The sequence below is a fragment of the Balearica regulorum genome, chromosome 2, assembly GCF_011004875.1.
Source record: "Balearica regulorum gibbericeps isolate bBalReg1 chromosome 2, bBalReg1.pri, whole genome shotgun sequence".
NCBI classification, from domain to species: Eukaryota; Metazoa; Chordata; class Aves; order Gruiformes; family Gruidae; genus Balearica; species Balearica regulorum.
In genome coordinates, this window is record NC_046185.1 from 160,491,530 (window position 1) to 160,507,952 (window position 16,423).

At 42.0% G+C, this 16,423-nt stretch overlaps 1 protein-coding gene across 17 annotated transcripts in view; it reads left to right on the top strand.

Moving 5' to 3' along the window:
* Positions 1-592: 592 nt before the first annotated feature.
* The window catches only part of KMT2C (lysine methyltransferase 2C), a 199,020-nt gene continuing 183,189 nt past the window's right edge, over positions 593-16,423 (top strand). For 16 of the 17 annotated variants that reach the window (XM_075746669.1, XM_075746670.1, XM_075746685.1 and 13 more), the window contains exon 1: positions 1,101-1,404. In XM_075746669.1, the coding sequence (XP_075602784.1) occupies positions 1,229-1,404 (176 nt within the window). In that variant the 5' untranslated portion in view covers positions 1,101-1,228. Of the gene's footprint in view, positions 1,405-16,423 lie in introns of all 17 variants that reach the window. The other variant, XM_075746661.1, reaches the window with a different exon arrangement.

A 16,423-nucleotide genomic window follows, 5' to 3' on the forward strand; every position in this document is an offset into this window, starting at 1 on the left:
CATGCATTGCCCCCGGAGCCGCCGTCCTGGGGAGCTCAGCCCATGTGAGGGGCTGGGGCACCCTGCTGCGGAGCGACCTTTTTTTTTTTTTCTTTTCCAAGGGGCCGCGGGAAAAATAAATAAAAAACAAGGGCGGGGAGAGGGTGGGGGAGCGAGCGGGCTGCCGGCCCCCGCGGGGCGGGGTGGGTGCGCGGAGCGCCCCGTGGCGCCGCGTCCCGTCCCGTCCCCGCTCCGCGGCTCCGCGCTTTCCCCGCAGCCCGCCGCGGCAGCCAGCCCGTGAGGTCAGTGTCGGCGGCGGATGGGTGTCTGCGCCGTGGGACGGGGGGTGGGCGGGCGGGCCGGGCAAGCGCAGTGTGGGGCCGCGGCAGGGGGAGGAGGGCGGCGGGCGGGCTCTGTGTCTATGTGTCGCACTGGCGGGGGGGAAGGGAGGCGGGGGGGGGGGGGTTACACACCAGGGCAGCGCCGGCAGCGCCGGGATCCCTTCTCCACCCCGCGGGGAGGGGGGAGGGAGCCGCCTCCTCCTCCTCCCCCTTCCTCCTCCCCCTTTTTCACCCTTCCTCCTCCTTCTTTCCCCAAAGTTAAACTTCCTGCTCCCGGCCCGGCTGGGAAGGGGACGCGGAGCCCGGCCGGACTCAGCCCTCGACACACACAACAGCTGGAGCTGTCAAAACTTCCTCCGCTCGGCCTCGGCCCCTACCGCCTTCGCCACCACCACCGCCGCCGCCGCCTGCTCCTCCTCCGCCCCCGGGGGCTCTGCGCGGGGGGAGGGCGCAGGGCCAGTGTACAATGAAGCGGCGGCCGCCGCAGCCGGGCAGCGCAGGAGCCGGAGCCGCCGCCAGCTCCCGGGGCCTCTGAGAGGGGGGGGCGCTCAGCGGCGGGATCAGCCGCCTCTCGCTCGCTCTCTTCACCTCGCCCGCCACCTCCCCCAGCCCCGACAGACCCCGCTGAGCCGGGGAGGGGGTGTTACTGTGTGAGACCCTTCCTTCCTCAGCGCTCTTTCTCTTCGCCCCCCCCTCCCCTCCTCCTCCTGCTCTCCCCATGCTGCTCCCTTTGCTACCTGTGCTGGTCGGCGGCGGCTGAGGCCAGCAATGCGAGGCGGAGGTGGAGGAGGCGGAGGTGAGGAGGAGAGGAGCCGCGGGAGCAGGAGGAGCATCGGGATCCCCATCACCATCCTCATCTTCATCCTCATCATCATCATCCATGTGTCTCTCTCGTCCTGCTGACTAGGATGTCAACGGAGGACAAGAGTCTGGTGGTGGCGGTGGTGGAGCCGCCTCAGCAGCAGCAGCAGCCCCCCGAGCCTGGAGCTCCCCCCCCAGCAGCAGCAGCAGCAGCCACAGACAAAAGACCTAGGGGCCGGCCTCGCAAAGATGGCGCTTCCCCTTTCCAGAGAGCCAGAAAGAAGTAAGTTCAGCGTTTGTGTGTGCGAGGCAGAGAGGGGCAGGGGGCAGGCGGCCAGGCGCAGGCAGAGCTGTCAGCGGAGACTCGCAGCTCGTCGCCCCCTCCCTGCTGCCTAATGCCATTTTGAGAAGGGCCCTTCTTTCTTCTCCTCCTCTCCCCTTTGCACTTTCCCCTCCTCCTCCTCCTTTTTCACCTTTGTCTTCCTCCGCCTGCTCTCCCTTTTCCACTTTTCTTTCACCGTCCCTATTCCTTTCTTCTCCTCCTTCTTCGGAGTTTCTCTCTAGCTCTTCCCCCTTCCTCCTCTTCCTCCTTTTTTTCCCTTGCCTTTGCACCTTCCCCCTTCTCCTTTTTGGGTCTCTTCTCCAGGACGCTTGTTTGCCTTCAGCGTCGTCTGGCTACTCCCCGTGCTTGACGGTAGTTCCTCGTCGCTTTCCCTTTTTATCACCCCCCTCCTCTTTTTGGGAAAGAAAAGACAGTTCTCGGCGGGTGGCGAGGAGAAACACCCCCACACACCCCCCTCCACCACAGGCGGGTGCGGACGCGCACACGCAAAGTTGAGGCAGGACTTTCCTCGCCGCCAGTGTGCTCGGAGGTGGGGAGAGGCTGGCGGCGCTGGGGGAGCTGTCAGGCGGCAGCCTCTCACGGAGGGACGCGGCGGCGGGACGGTGGCGAAGCACAGCAAACACAAGCCGGGGGGGGGGGGGGGGGCGGGTTGCGGTGTGGCGGGGGGTGCCTCTTGCTCGGCTCTGGCAGATTTCCCTTCACCGCGGCCTCTCCCCGCCGGGGGCGCGGGCGTTCGTTAGCCCGGGCGGCCGCGCCGCTGCCTTCCCCCCCCATCCCCCAGGGAGCCGCTCCTGAGGGGGCCGCTCCTCTCCCCTCAGCCCCGGGCGGGCGCGCACAAGTTCCCGCAGCGCGGGTACGGGGAACCCGTCGTGCCAACGACCGCTTCCCCGCTGAGAGACCCGGGCAAACCGATGGGTATGGCCGCTCCGCCACTGGTAGGCGTGAGGTGCCGGGCCGGGGTGGAGAGGCCTGGTGGAAGTGCCGCTGCCGAGCTGGCCGCGCTCCCCGCGGGTTATTTTTGAGTAGGACAGATCTTGCCATGACATACCTGATGGCAGCAGTAATAGGGCAAAGCTGGGTGAGCAGATTTTGAGAAGAAACGTAATGATTGTTAGCGAAATAGCCTCTGCGCTGTAGGGTCTGTTAGAGCCTCGGGGTTTCGGAGTTTGTTTCCCTTTGTTTTGAAGGGACGCTTTCAGTTTGACACCCTTGAGCGTGTTTAACCAGGTGTGTGGCCGGCGCTAAACGCCTGCCCGGACCTCACCCTTAGTTCCTGAATAGGAATCATTTCGGTTGGAAAAGACCTTTAAGCTCATCGAGTCCAGCCATAATGTCACAGTGGAGGTCCAAAACACTAGCAGGGGATTCTCCTTGGCTGGACCTAAGTGCACGGAAACACTACACTTTCCTGTATTATAACTTGTTTTTACAAATATGTGTTACATAAATATCCCAGGACAGAACTGTCATTAGTTTGGGTTATATGGATTTTTTTTTTTGTTGATGAAAGTTTCCCTTCAAAGCTTTTAATGTTCACACCCCCCCCCCCCATTTTGGTGCAGATGCATTGTTTGCAGCTCCCTCGTTTAATTATCTTACGTATTCACTTGATACAAATTTTCATATAGCAGTAGTTGAAAGTAGTTGGCAAACATACACATGCAGTAAACTTCTTAGGTTCATCTCCTTTACTCTTAGTTTTACATACTTTGGTTTTATTTCTACATATAGAATCCAAACCTTATGTAGGAAACCTTTGAATATTTTATTTTTTAAAAAAGTTTTAAGAACAAAAATGCAAATACAACTGAAGTCTACCCATCTGCATAAAAAACAAAATAGCGGCATTTGTGAAAATTGGCATATCTTGTAGGCCAACCTGAGATTGTCTATGTGCTCTTGATGAAAAGTGGGTGCTAAAGAGGTAATTTTTTCCAGTTAGGTTATTGGTGTCATGGGAATATTATTGACTAGTTTTAGGAGGAAATTAAATTTCCCTGTAAAAATATGTACTTATGTTGACATGACTATAAGTGTTTGTATAAGAGCCAGAAATGAAATTAGCTGAGACTAATATTAATCAGTACTTTTTTTCTTCACACTATGATTGTTCTTGTCTGGTGTGGTGCAAAGTGTGGCTGGTGGCGTTCTCTGTCTTTATGGAAAACCTGTAATGTTGGTAAAAGCCTTATGACAGAAGTCATAAATGCTTTTAAAACTAAGATTTCATTAAAAATAGTGATTTTTTTTCTATCTTTCACGGAGTAGATATAGACTGGTCTTTTTTAGTTGCATGTGTTTTGTGGAGAGATGGTTTTATTATGTAAGTTTTACTATTTACAAAATATTGATTACAATTGGCTAAGCAAATGCAGAAATAAAATAAGTAAAAATTTTTCTTTTTTTCTTTATTTTTTTTTTATATGACTGCTTGGTCCTGTCTTCCTTTTCACTCCTGTGCTTTCCAGTTGGATTAATGTGCCTCATGTAAACCAGATAAAAGAGCATATGTCAGACCATTTTCTGTACTGTAATCACATGTCTAGATCACTATTAGCCAGTCAAATTGTTCAACTGCTTTATCCCATTATAGGAAATGTTCCACTGAATGTTCAGTCTAAGTGCAGTCTAAGTAATGATAAAATGAAGAGCCGTGCATTAAACCAGCAAAGCCAAAATAGAATAATTCCTCAGCTATGGATGCCTCCATTAAAAAACAATACCATATTGGAGAATGCTGTAGGTTGGTATTTTACCTTCTTGAAGACCACATTTTTAAGCAAACTTGATGAGTTTAAGCAGACAGATGGAAAACTGCCTTGAATTTGCTTCTGTGAGATGCCAAGGATTCTCAGCTCTTCCCAGAAGTAGGCTTATTGCAAGGGAGCACAGGAGGGTTCTTCAGTAGGACAGCTCTGCACAAGTCTCTGTCATCCTGCATTTTACCTGGTTATCAGTAAAAATTCCAGTGGTACTGTGGACACAGGTACGCGTAGGGAACAGTTGAGATTTCCTATAGCTGATGAACCAGGCATCATTTCTTTTGTGGCGCCAGTACCTGGAGAGTTACTACTCATAGTAGAACATGATGCTAGAACAGCTTTTTATCATTGTTTGAAGGATATAGCTTCATGAATGGCATTGTCAGGAGACTTAATCTTAGGTGAACAGTTCATTTTTATTATTGTAATCGTGCCCGGAGGCCAGGGCACCATTATACTACAGAGAACACAAATGCATAAGCAAAAATTGCTTCTGCGCAAACGATTTCTTAATTTAAATGTAAAGATAAGACAGCATGTAAATGTAAGAAATGTGTTGGGAAAGCACAAGGGAGCTGTGAGCAGAAGAACATGCAGAAGTTCAAGTACCCTGGCTATCTCAGCATCGGTGAATGATTCATAGGCATCAGACTTGGAGGATGTATTTAAAGGAGGGTAGTAGCATTGTCACCCCGAGGATTTTCACAAATAGCTTGTTTCCTGCCTAAAGTGCTAGACAAACACTTGTATTTTCTTCTTTACATTTTGACAACTGGGTATCTGTATAGAGCAGTGGTTCAAATTTAAGAGATAGAGCTAGAATAGGCCATGCAGAGCCTTGAAATTGAGAGCAAGTAGGTTGTTCATCAGGAAGAAGGAAGAACACACAGAACTATAATCAAAGCAATGAACAAGGAAAATGTTGTTGTACTATCAACTTTCAAATGAATTTAAAAGGTAGTGAGATTGCACTTATGAAAGCCAAAAAAAGATAATACAGTTGCGTTACTGAAGATACAAAGTGATGTAGGAGAAAGAAACTTTCAGGTGTATGGTTAAAAAAGAAGTCTTGCTGGTATTGTGTGAGAAAATTGGAAATAATTAGGGACCATCTCATCGTATGGCCTGAAATCTTGGAAACTTAACTCTGGTACTTGAATTATACCTCAGCTTCCGGTCTACAGACCTGAAGGATAGGAATGTGATTAAAAAGAAGTTGCTGTGGAAGAGTATTGGTTCCGTTTTAACTATATTGTCATTGTATGAACAGCTGGTTACTCATGAAAATGTATCAGAATAGTATTGTACAGGTGCAGTAAACATTTTTGTAATCTATTTTAAGTACTAGAGCTTTCTTAATCTATACAGGTTGTAAGCAGCACAAACAGATGCAGCTTCTTAGCAAAAATTTAGCAGCAAAAGTTTCATTGATTGTGATAACAGTTACTTTGTAAGTCAGTATCTAAGCTCATTTTAAACTTTATTTTCAGCATCCATCAGGCTTTGATGTATGTTTCAAATTATTTTTTGCAAATGTGTGTAGTTTAAAACAACATAGCATAATGATTTCAAAAAAGCCTGAAATTTGTGTAAAACTTCTTGTGTGTTTGTTTTTAATTACATGTTTTAATTTTCATCCTAGTTTTTCATTACTTTGGCCAATGTAAGCTGCAGTAGGTTTTTCAAAGGCTGTAGATTTTACACATGCAGATAGTTTTGAGGACACGTAAGCACAGTATTTTTGCCAGGAAATTATTATTTAAGAATTTTTATCATTACTTTAGCTGCATTTTCATTAGGGTAGGCCAATACTTAAAGATATCTACACTCATTTCGAAAGAACCTTAATGTGTTGGGTGGATTCTCTTTATAGCTCAGCTGTGTTTCTTTAGTTCATCACACACCTTCTGTGTGATACTCGTACCTTTACTTGCTTGCCCTTTTCTCACTTCAAAATTTAACATTTGCAAATGTAAAATTTATATTGTGTTATACAATAAAAATGTTCCTAAATACACGTTCACAGTTAGGGAAAGTTGTTACTACCTGGCAAGATGGAGGTCTTTTGGTGAATGGCCTTTGTACAACTATTGTCCGGGTATAGGTAAAGGTAGTAAAGCAAACAGTGCCCTATACTTCTGCCTGTACAAGCCACGTATCAAAACGTTTGGCCAAAAGCCAGAAGGTACATACTCCAGCACGCAGTGTGAAGGCATGGGAGTAGGCTTCATAATCAGGACGTGACATTGGCTTCTTGAAGGCCTTTCTAGTCCATTGTAGAACAGGACCAAGCTATGTGCACCGAGGTCCCATGGGAACTGTGTGCCATTTTCTTCGGCAGCCCGTCCTGCATAACTTCATCACATTCATATTACCAAGTAATTTCCCAATTGTCTTATGTAGTGCTTGCATAGGAGCCTGGCTTGAACTGCTCGTAATACTCAGGAGGTAAATGATCTCTGGAAAATGATCTCTGTATTAATCTCTTGATTTTCAGCTCTTGATAGGACTTAGGTGATGTACGATTGTGGAAGTTGTTACACATAATTGATTTTATAGCATTTTCTTTGCCACATTATCAAAGTTGTTAAAATGTTGATGAACATGAAGTGGTGACTTCACTTGTGTCTTAAGGGTGAGTGAGATTAGGCTTAAATGTTGGAAATAGGTATTTTTCTATAACCTTAGCCTACAGTTTGCACAATTTGAAACAGACTGCACTTGCACATGAAGAATTCTTTGAGATTTTTTTTAACATTGCAGTTGTTAGTTTATTAATGTTTGTATTTGATGATCCATTGAACTTCTGTAGCGCTTGTCATGAGAGGACCTCCAAGAGTTATCAGACAGTATTATGTCAAGACCAAGTATGATGACAGCCTGTGAAATCTTAACATTTAGGTGTATTGGTCATAAGGCATGACCTTGTAGGAACAAGAACCTTGTAGGTTCTTGTAGGAACAAGAACCCAGTCTCTTGGTTTCTACTCTTTGAGCCATCCACACACCAGACATCTTTTCATCTTGTATTCAAAGACACAGGAGACTTTTCCCAGCTTAAAACAATAAAACACTTGAATTTTCTTGGCTTTGCTTGTGGATATTCTTTTTTTTTCTTGTTAGTGTGTTCAACTCCTACTAACTTTTTGTCATTGTTCTTTCATAAGATAAGTAAATGGAAATGGACATTTCTATTCTTTATCATCATTTGAGTTGAGAGATGGTTTTCCAAGGCACTTGGCTTGCTGAGAATAGGTAAGCTCTGCCTTTCTCAGGCTGGAGTTGGTTTTTTTTTCCTCCTTGACCCTGCTGTCCCACAACAGTGTTGGAGGGGTAGCAGGGTCATGTGTAACTAGAGAAAATAGAATTTCCTTATCTGCCACTAATGATCACTCCCTTATGTTATTACACACTGATGCTGTGGATTTAACTTCTAAGAAATGTTGTCATAGGTACACTAAAATGTTATGAAATGGTGAACAATTAAGCAACTAACAATTAAAAACATATTGAGAGCTCTTCTCCATTCCATGTTTAATATATTTGATTATCAGTTGATGCAATGTGCATGATTCATGTAGTTTGTATAAATACAGATAAACTAGATTTTACTGCTGCTAGTAACTTGCATTGAATTCAGCATTTTTTTGTTTTCTTTTTTACTGTTCTTTTAATCGAAGGGTGGCACTAAACGTTCCCATTTGTGCTATTCCTGGATCTATCAGATGGGTTATTCAAAATAAGTTTAGGCACTTGCTTTAAGAACTACATTCAGTAAGTTCTTCTAGTGGCATTGGCGCTTTTGAAAGAAAATAAGATAAAGTAGGTAAAGCCCTTAAAATCTAGAATATTTATTAGAGAAACATAGGCAGTGAGTGTATGGAGCGCATCAGGTGGTTATTTTCCCCAAACACTGTAAATCTTAAGCTGGTTCGGCAGCAAAAAGCAGCAGCAGTGCTGCCCTCCCTCCGCTACCAGCTGTTTGTTCTCTCCCTTGTGCTGACCCAGGCGTTTGTGTAGCCATGTGGTGAACTGCATTGGGAAACTGATCTGGGTTAAAACTAACCTGGCAGAGAAACGTGTTTGTGATAGCAAGAGGGAAGAGGCCAGAGCGAGCGGCCGGGCTGCGGAGAGACAGAATAGCGGCTTTCGGTAGCGCTGCCAGCTTAAAGTAGTATCTGTGAAGCTATATAGCCTTGGTTGTTGGAAATTTGAGGGTGTTTGGTTTTTAGGCTGAGTCCTTTGAATTCTTTGACCTAGGAGTTCTTACAGGAGATTGTGAGAGATTTTTTGCTTATAGTCATGTTATATATGCTCACTAGTTTAAAAAAAAAAAAAATTGCTGTTGAGAGGGTTCTTCACAGCATATAGACAGATGAGTTGGACGAATCATCTAACTGATTGTTGCCCCAGATATTGGCAATGATTAAATAAGAACTTCAGTTCTTGCTCTGATCCTCAGAATCATTCTTAAATTGGATATTTGAAGTACTCTAAAATAATACCGTAAGTAAAATGGTTTATATTAACAAAAGTTTCTGATAGTCTAAAAGCTCCTTCCTACAAGTATATCAATATATAGGCATTCTCATAAAATAACAGTAGATCTTGCTTCTTTCAGAATATTCTTACCTTTCATATTTTTGGAAGTATTTTTATTAAATCACTTAGGCACCACATCCTATTGCCAGCCATTCCAACATAAATATATAATTACTAATTTTCACTGCTGTATTTATCAACATTCTAATTGTTATTCTTGAAGAAACTGCTGCAAACCCTATCAAATTAGGATATTCTCCCCTAAACTGAGATAGACTAAAACTATTTTTTGAAAGAATTTATTGACAGTAATGACACAGCAGAAGAGAAAAAAAAAATCTGTCAATTGGAAAAAATCAGCTTTTGGAAAACTCACCAGTTTTTTATTTTGCCTATTATATTTTTATATTTGTTGGAGCATGTGCAGTTGAATCACTTGTATGGCATGGTAAGATAAAAGAAATTTTTGGTAGCGAAGATGTGGTCTAAATGTGCAGTCTCTGCTGCTAAATGTTTACCAGCATCATCTGTGACTGAGAGCACCGTCTGGAAGCCTTAGCTAATCCAGAAGTACTTCTGGAACATCCCAGGGTCTGTGGAACCCGGGCTGTTCTGATAGTGGTGTCTACCCTTCTGTCTTTGGCGGTGAAGACTGTCTGCAGTGTTCTTAGTGAAAGTTTTCTCAACAAAACATGATAGGATAGCTCCATGTGGTTATTAATGACAGAGGAGCTATGCTGTATTAAAATTTGGGAGATTTTATTAGTAAGCCATTTCATAAATACAGAATGTGAATTATTTAGGTTTTTTTCCTGAAGTGTGCAGTTCAGAAGCACAATGAAATTCTTTTCAATAAAATGAATATTTAGCATTGGTATATTGTCACAGATATAGCAGAATGCAACTATATATGCCAGAAAAGACTTAAAGGTGATCTTGCTCATGCTTCTGTGTTGTGTGTCTGTACCGTTTCTGACAAATGTTTCTCCAACTTGTTTTTAAAGTATTTGATGATTGCATCTCTAGGCAATTGGTTTGAGTAACTAATCTTCTGAAGTATAAAATAAATATTTTTTTACTGCTGATTAAGCCAGTTTTGTCTTGTACAGTTAAGATTCCACAGCTGATGAGAACCATTTTTATAATAAACTTTTATTTATTAGGAGATTGTCTCCTTTGTTCTGCAATGAATAAGCTTAACCTCTATAGCAGCATCAAGTTGACTTACCTGATTTATCCTTCAAAAGTTTGCTCGTCTTTATTAAGTTTCACTGGGTTGATATGAACCACTCTTCAATTTATCAGAATGATTCTTACTGAGATCTTGTCCTTTAAAATGGTTATAACCCCTGTCTCAGCCATGAGTCGTATGCAGCTCTTCTAGGTGTGTGAATTTCCTCATTCCTCCTTCAGAGGAAGGAATTTTCTTGAAATGATCTGCCACCTTGATTGAAAATACTTTGCAAATAAATACCCTGTGAATTTTATTGTTGCCAACCTGTCTTAGGGCAATTTCACCAGGACTGTATTATGGAAGATCATCACTCATAGTGTAGAGATCTGTTTGTTTCTGAAATATAGTGTGAATTTCTTCCAGTCCTGCTGTCTAGAATAATAACAAAATCAGGTTTTAGTATTAGCTACAATAAATTTGTTTTATGAAGGCTGAAATACAGAGAATGGCATTTGATTCCGTTTCATTATCCATTTGTTCTTCTTTAACACTGTTATGTACTGACTTTCGTGTTTTTATTCTTACTTCTAAAATATTTCTGAAACTTTGTTTGCCTTTTATACTCCACAGTGGTAATAACGCATGCTGTGCTTCTATCTCTTCTGATTTTTATCCCTGACAGTTTATGCTGTTCCTTTATATTCATTAAAAGGCCCTTGTTTCCATTCCTAATATGATTCTTTCTAGTTTCAGACCCTTATTACTGACTGCTTTTGATGCAGCCCGTATCGTTCATACTACATTTCCTATCTTTCCCCTGCATTGGAATACTTTGTCATTGTGTATATTCTAGTACAGTAACTCTCAGTCCTCCTTTAAATCTCATTCTCAAAAGATTCTAGCAACAAGTTCAAAGAGTTTGTTGAAATTTTCTTTTCTTTTTTCAGTTAATTGAAGATAAAAATTTGTTCTTCTCTTTCTACTGATCTCAATTTTTTCCCTTTCCTTGGCACAGTGAATGCTTCTCGTTACCACTTCCAGCCAAATCACTGTACACATTGAGATGTTTAAAATGGAGCCTGCCCTAATAGAGCAAAGTGTGAAGTAACTGCTCTTCTGGCATCCTTAACTTTGTGAAACAGTTGTCCTCAACGTTTTCACAAACATGTTGGGCTGTTTGTTCTGTTAACTTGGTTTTCCATTAGACGTCTGGCTGATGAAGGCCTCCTCTTGCCCTCAAGATACGTGCTCTGAAAGCTTCTGTTAGTTGCTTCAAAAGGCTTACCATCTTCCCCTCGTTTGGTCAGTGGAGCTTTTCTCTCCTAGTCATTCCAGTTCCCGATTCCTTAGTTCCCATTCTCTCTTGCTTATGTTTTTGTTTCTACTCCAGCTTTTTTCCTTGTCCTCTGCTGGTTTTCCCTCTCCTTGTAATAAAAGCAAGTGAGTATATGTGTGTGTGTATATATATATTTTCTTCCCATGGCCCACTGAACTGCATGAGACTAGAACTTCACTTAGAAATGGGCCAGGTGCTTTTTCATTGTGAAGAAAGGCTTGGAAAAGAGGATTTTGAAATGAAATTCAAAATAAAGAGAAAAGAACTGTTTATTTCAATTTCCTTAAATTTCACCAGTTATAAATTGGGCTAATTCCCATCTGTGCTTGTGTTTTGTACTGATTAGTGACATGGTTGTAGCTAGCAATACTGTTCTGGCACCTGAAGCACTCAGCTTCTTCTCGGTGGCCAAGTCTGTGCTTGTAAAAAAAAAAAAACAAACCCAAAACCCCACCAAATGCAAAAACCACCCTACCCCACCCCCCCAAAAAAAACCAACGAAAAACCAAACCAACAAAAAAACCCGACAGGGAAGGTTTGAAGTCACTGGACACAGTAATCGTCCCCGTTGTCAGATTATTGCAGCACTTGCTTGTACAGTTTCAACCTGGGTCTGCCAGCACCTTTCCAAACGATTCTCAGGGCTGGCCCAGGGGTTTGTGTGGGCAGTTTATGTGTGGCTGCTTTGTTTGGGAGGTTGAGAATTAGATAGCGTGGATGTAGGCTGTTCTGTGCTAGTCAGCCTCAAGGCCAACATCACCAACTATGTTTAATTTACTCATATAACTATAACCACTGTTTTGTTTGGTGGTGTTTTGTTTTTAAGGAGGAATTCAGGGAAACCGATAGAATTCTCATCAGTTTTACTTTCAGCCTCCTGGGCAAACACTGTGCCACAGTTAATGTTCTCTAACCCATAGGGATCTAAGTTTAGGAAGAACAGCTCACAGCAGAATTGCTCTGGAGGGAGCAGAGGATATGGGATGTACAAGCCATAAGGCTCTGGGAAACACTGGCTTTCAGTGCTGCTTCAGTCTTCTGACATACAATTTTTCCTGGTTCATGTTTTGCATAATTAACCTTGTGTCAGGCATCCTGGTAGAGATTTCTACAAAGGAAAGTGCAAAACAGATTCAGCGGGAATTCTAATTTATTTTTCTGCCTGTGTCTTGCAGAAACCCTTTAGGAGAGAACTGGGCCCAGAAATGGGGTGGGGGGAACACACGACACTAAGTCAGGAAATAAATGATCTGTAAGTGAGATTATTTAAAGAAATTATTTCCCTAAGGTCTTTCATGTAGCAGTAAGGGTTGGCTCATGGCTGGCTGTTCTAACGCCTCTTTTTGTAATGGAATGGGAGAGTATTCTTTGTGCTATCATGTGCTGCATACAGCTTGGAGATACTATCATTTCTGTTTTGAATGTGTTTGTTGCTAAAGAAAAAATAAAAAATCTTGGTAAACTGACATAGTTTGTATACTGTGCATGTGGTCTTCTCAGATAAGGATACACTAGTAGAACAGAACAGAGAAGGTACTGTTAATTGTATACGTGCTTTATGGACAAGCAGAAGATCTTGTTCTCAAGGCTTGTTAACCAGACACTGTCAGCGGGGGGTTAAATTATTGATAACTTAATGTAAATAAATATTGCTTTAAGAATATTTGCGGTTTACTTTTTTCAATTAATGCGGGTTTTTTTTAATCTTACTGGCTTTAGACTGTCTTGATAGGCAAAAAGAACCTGTTTTTAAATTGTTAGCTTGACCATGTTATTTTAAAGGCTTTTTTTAGGCCAGTGAGAGTTTCTTGTCTATACTTAACATGCTCACACTTCCAAAAAGTGAAGTCATAACTGTCTTGGACATGTATAAACTTGTTGATTTGAAGCTTGGGCTCTGTTATCCTGTATCCTCTAAGGTGCACTGTTCTCCTTGTTTAACTAGAATTTGGGAAATTATTGTGATAGATATTCATTAGCTGTCTTTTCTCTAAAGACTATAAAGGTTGTTAGATCAAGTTTTTGCGTTTTTCTGTGTTTTTTTTTTTTTTTTTTTTTTGCTTGGGTGGGTGGGTTTTTTTTGGTCCCCCAATACATAACCCTCAGTCTGAACCTGGGGCACATGCAGCTGCATGGATGTGACCACATCGTATGGTGTGGGAGCATATTCCATAACAGCTCTTAGTAATGGGCCTTGGGGACAGGGCAGAGACTGAATTCAAGCTCCCGTAGTCATGCCACCTAGGTTTCTTTTTCAGTAGTATTGTGATGGTCTAGTTTCTATCTGAATTGTTTTCTTTTGAAGCTTTAAAAGAATAATGATATTTATTTTACTACTCTAAAGGAGCTTACTAATGAATAGCAGGAAGCGTACTCAAATTCTGCTGAAGTCTTTATGCTTAGTCAGAAGAGAGAACTGGGTACCTCCAAAATGCAATTCAGAAGGACTAAGGTCTGAGCAGGGAGTTTCTTAAAGCCATCTAATAGAAAATACTAGACAAAGGCCATCCGAATATCAGCTTTATGCCCTGATCTCTGTTTCTGTTCTTGGTTTGTTTGGAGCGTAAGTTATTTCGAATAGGGTCCCACCGTCAGATTTCAGCACTGTGTATAATTACACAGCTTTGCAAACAACAAATTGAACTTCAAAAATATTTGCAAACGATTTGGGGAACTGACTCTGTTTGACCTGCTTTGACCAGGAGGTTGGGCTAGCTGACTTTTGAGGTCTTTTCCAACCCGAGTTATTCTATGATCCTGTTCTATGAGCATCCCTTCTGATGGTCATGTCCATTATTTATGTTGTAGCCATTGCTTTTACACAGTGAATTATGTGTAATAACCTTTATTTTGTAGAAGGTGTTTTCTTGTATTATTTCTGGAAAGAAAATAGTTTACTAAATCTCTGTTTCATTGTCTGTGTTCCTTATTCCCTCTGTCACCTGATACTTGCTTTATCTATTAATCTGTGTGATTCCACATATACTAAATAAATTATTACTTCCTTACTATGTTTTTTTTGTTGGTGGTGGTTTTTTTTTTTTCAGAAGTAGTGTCACCTGGCATTCCAGATTTTCTTCTTAAAGGCTATTTTGAATAGTTTATCTGGTAGAAAAAGGTAGGGCTATTTTGATTACTTTAAAGAAACTATGTCAGAATTTGAATTCTTACTAGATTTCCATTATGCACTGTTGAAAACAGTTTTGTCCTGCCTGTGCTAGCAGCTAACAACGCATGTCATTAGCAATGAGTCATTTTCTGATGGCCTGTTCTCTACCTCTTACCTTCTTGCATCTTCTTTTCAACTTGTGATGTATTTGTCTACATTGGTTTTTAGTCCTTTCTGAATTCATTTGCTCACCCCTGTATTTCCATTTCTGGTAAGCAGTACTAGCTACATTACCATTTCAGTTACACAACAGAGTTCACCCATACCAGCAGTTAGTAGTAGTGCGAAATGGACACAGGTCACAAGACTCTTGTCGCTTGTGCAATGTTCCTGTAAGAAAGCACCACATACCGCGCAGCTTCAATACCAGGTAAAATAGTGCTGTTGGGAAAGTGAAGATGTGAGTAAGGAAATCTGAGATTTCTAGAGGTAATGTGAGATTTAAAGACCTATATTTTTTATTTCAAAATTTTTTTTTTTTTTTAGAAATGCCTCTTAACCTGGTACAGCCTATGCTGCTCCATTGATACCACTGTTTGCATTGTGTTACTGGGCAAGATCTGGTGACACCTGGTGAGCTCAAGCTACCTCGAGACATCTATGCTGATGCTCTGTGGGAAGATATCAGCCATAGAGGCGAAAGGGTACACTCCACAGCTTGTCATTAAGGATTTCTACCTCAAATTCACATTCATCAGTGAATTAAGTGTAATGGTAGGCTTTGTGTTGGAAATGTCCTGTTCTGCCATCTCTTGCTGCAGGGGTGGTAACCTTTGGCTGAAGCATGAAAAGACATCAGAGAGGAAAGACACCTTGAGCCTTTTCAGTAAATTTTTGCAAAAACTTTTCTCTTGAAGCCATAAGAATAGACAGAATTTGATGCTTTCTATGTAGAAAGGTATTTCAATTACCTAACTTAGGTTACTGTTCAAAATTTTATTTCTAAGAGCATGCTTGCTAGATGTGACATCTTTGATGTAATGGCTTTAAATCAAATTTATAATAGTATGTTAACGTGGGTATGTAGTTAATGCACAAAATGCATTTCTTGGTGGTAGGACGTGCTGCTGACCTATCTTGGGTTCCAGATGTAGACTCATAGAATCATTTAGGTTGGAAACAACCTTTAGGATCATTGAGTCCAAGTGTTACCCTAGCACTGCCAAGTCCACCACTAAACCATATCCCTAAGCACCACATCTACGCATCTTTTCAATACCCCCAGGGACGGTGACTCAACCACTTCCCTGGGCAGCCTGTTCCAGTGATTGATAACTCTTTCAGTGAAGAAATTTTTCCTAACATCCACTCTAAACCTTCCCTGGCACAACTTGAGGCCATTTCCTCGTGTCCTCTTGCTTGTTACCTAGTGATATATGATCTGGTTCATGCTTACAAGAAGAGAGAGCACATGGAAGAGGAAAAAATATGATTTGGAAATAGTTTGGAACCTTTACTTTTTGTTAGTTTGGGGTTGGTTTTTTTTTTTAAAAAAAAACTTTTAGAAATGGAGTCTATCTCCAGAGACTGTCTTAGTACAGGTTAGAAATTAAGAACTTCCAAAACCCTTCAATAATGAAAGAAGTCAGTCTACTTCTGTTTAATCTATGCTCTGGCATGAAAAGTGGGATCTGCAGAGAAATTGTATTCCAGAATAGGGTGGTTCAAGTTGATTTGTACATAGAAGCATAAAAGGGTGCTAGAAGGTAGACTGCCTTTACGTTTCAGGAGAATTGCCAGGGTAAGGAAAAATGTTTGAATTTCCTTTTCTGCTTGTCTTTTTGCAGCTAGATACTTCTGGCTTAATCTCGTTATGATTCTATTATATTATTAGAAACCCATTGAAGATTTTGGAAGTAGCAGGTCAGCAGAAGTTAAGAAGAAACAAATGTTTAAAAAAGCCAAACACATTTTTGTGCTTCTTAATATATTCATCTTTGTATGTTTTAAAATCAATGAAGTACCAAATCAAATGTT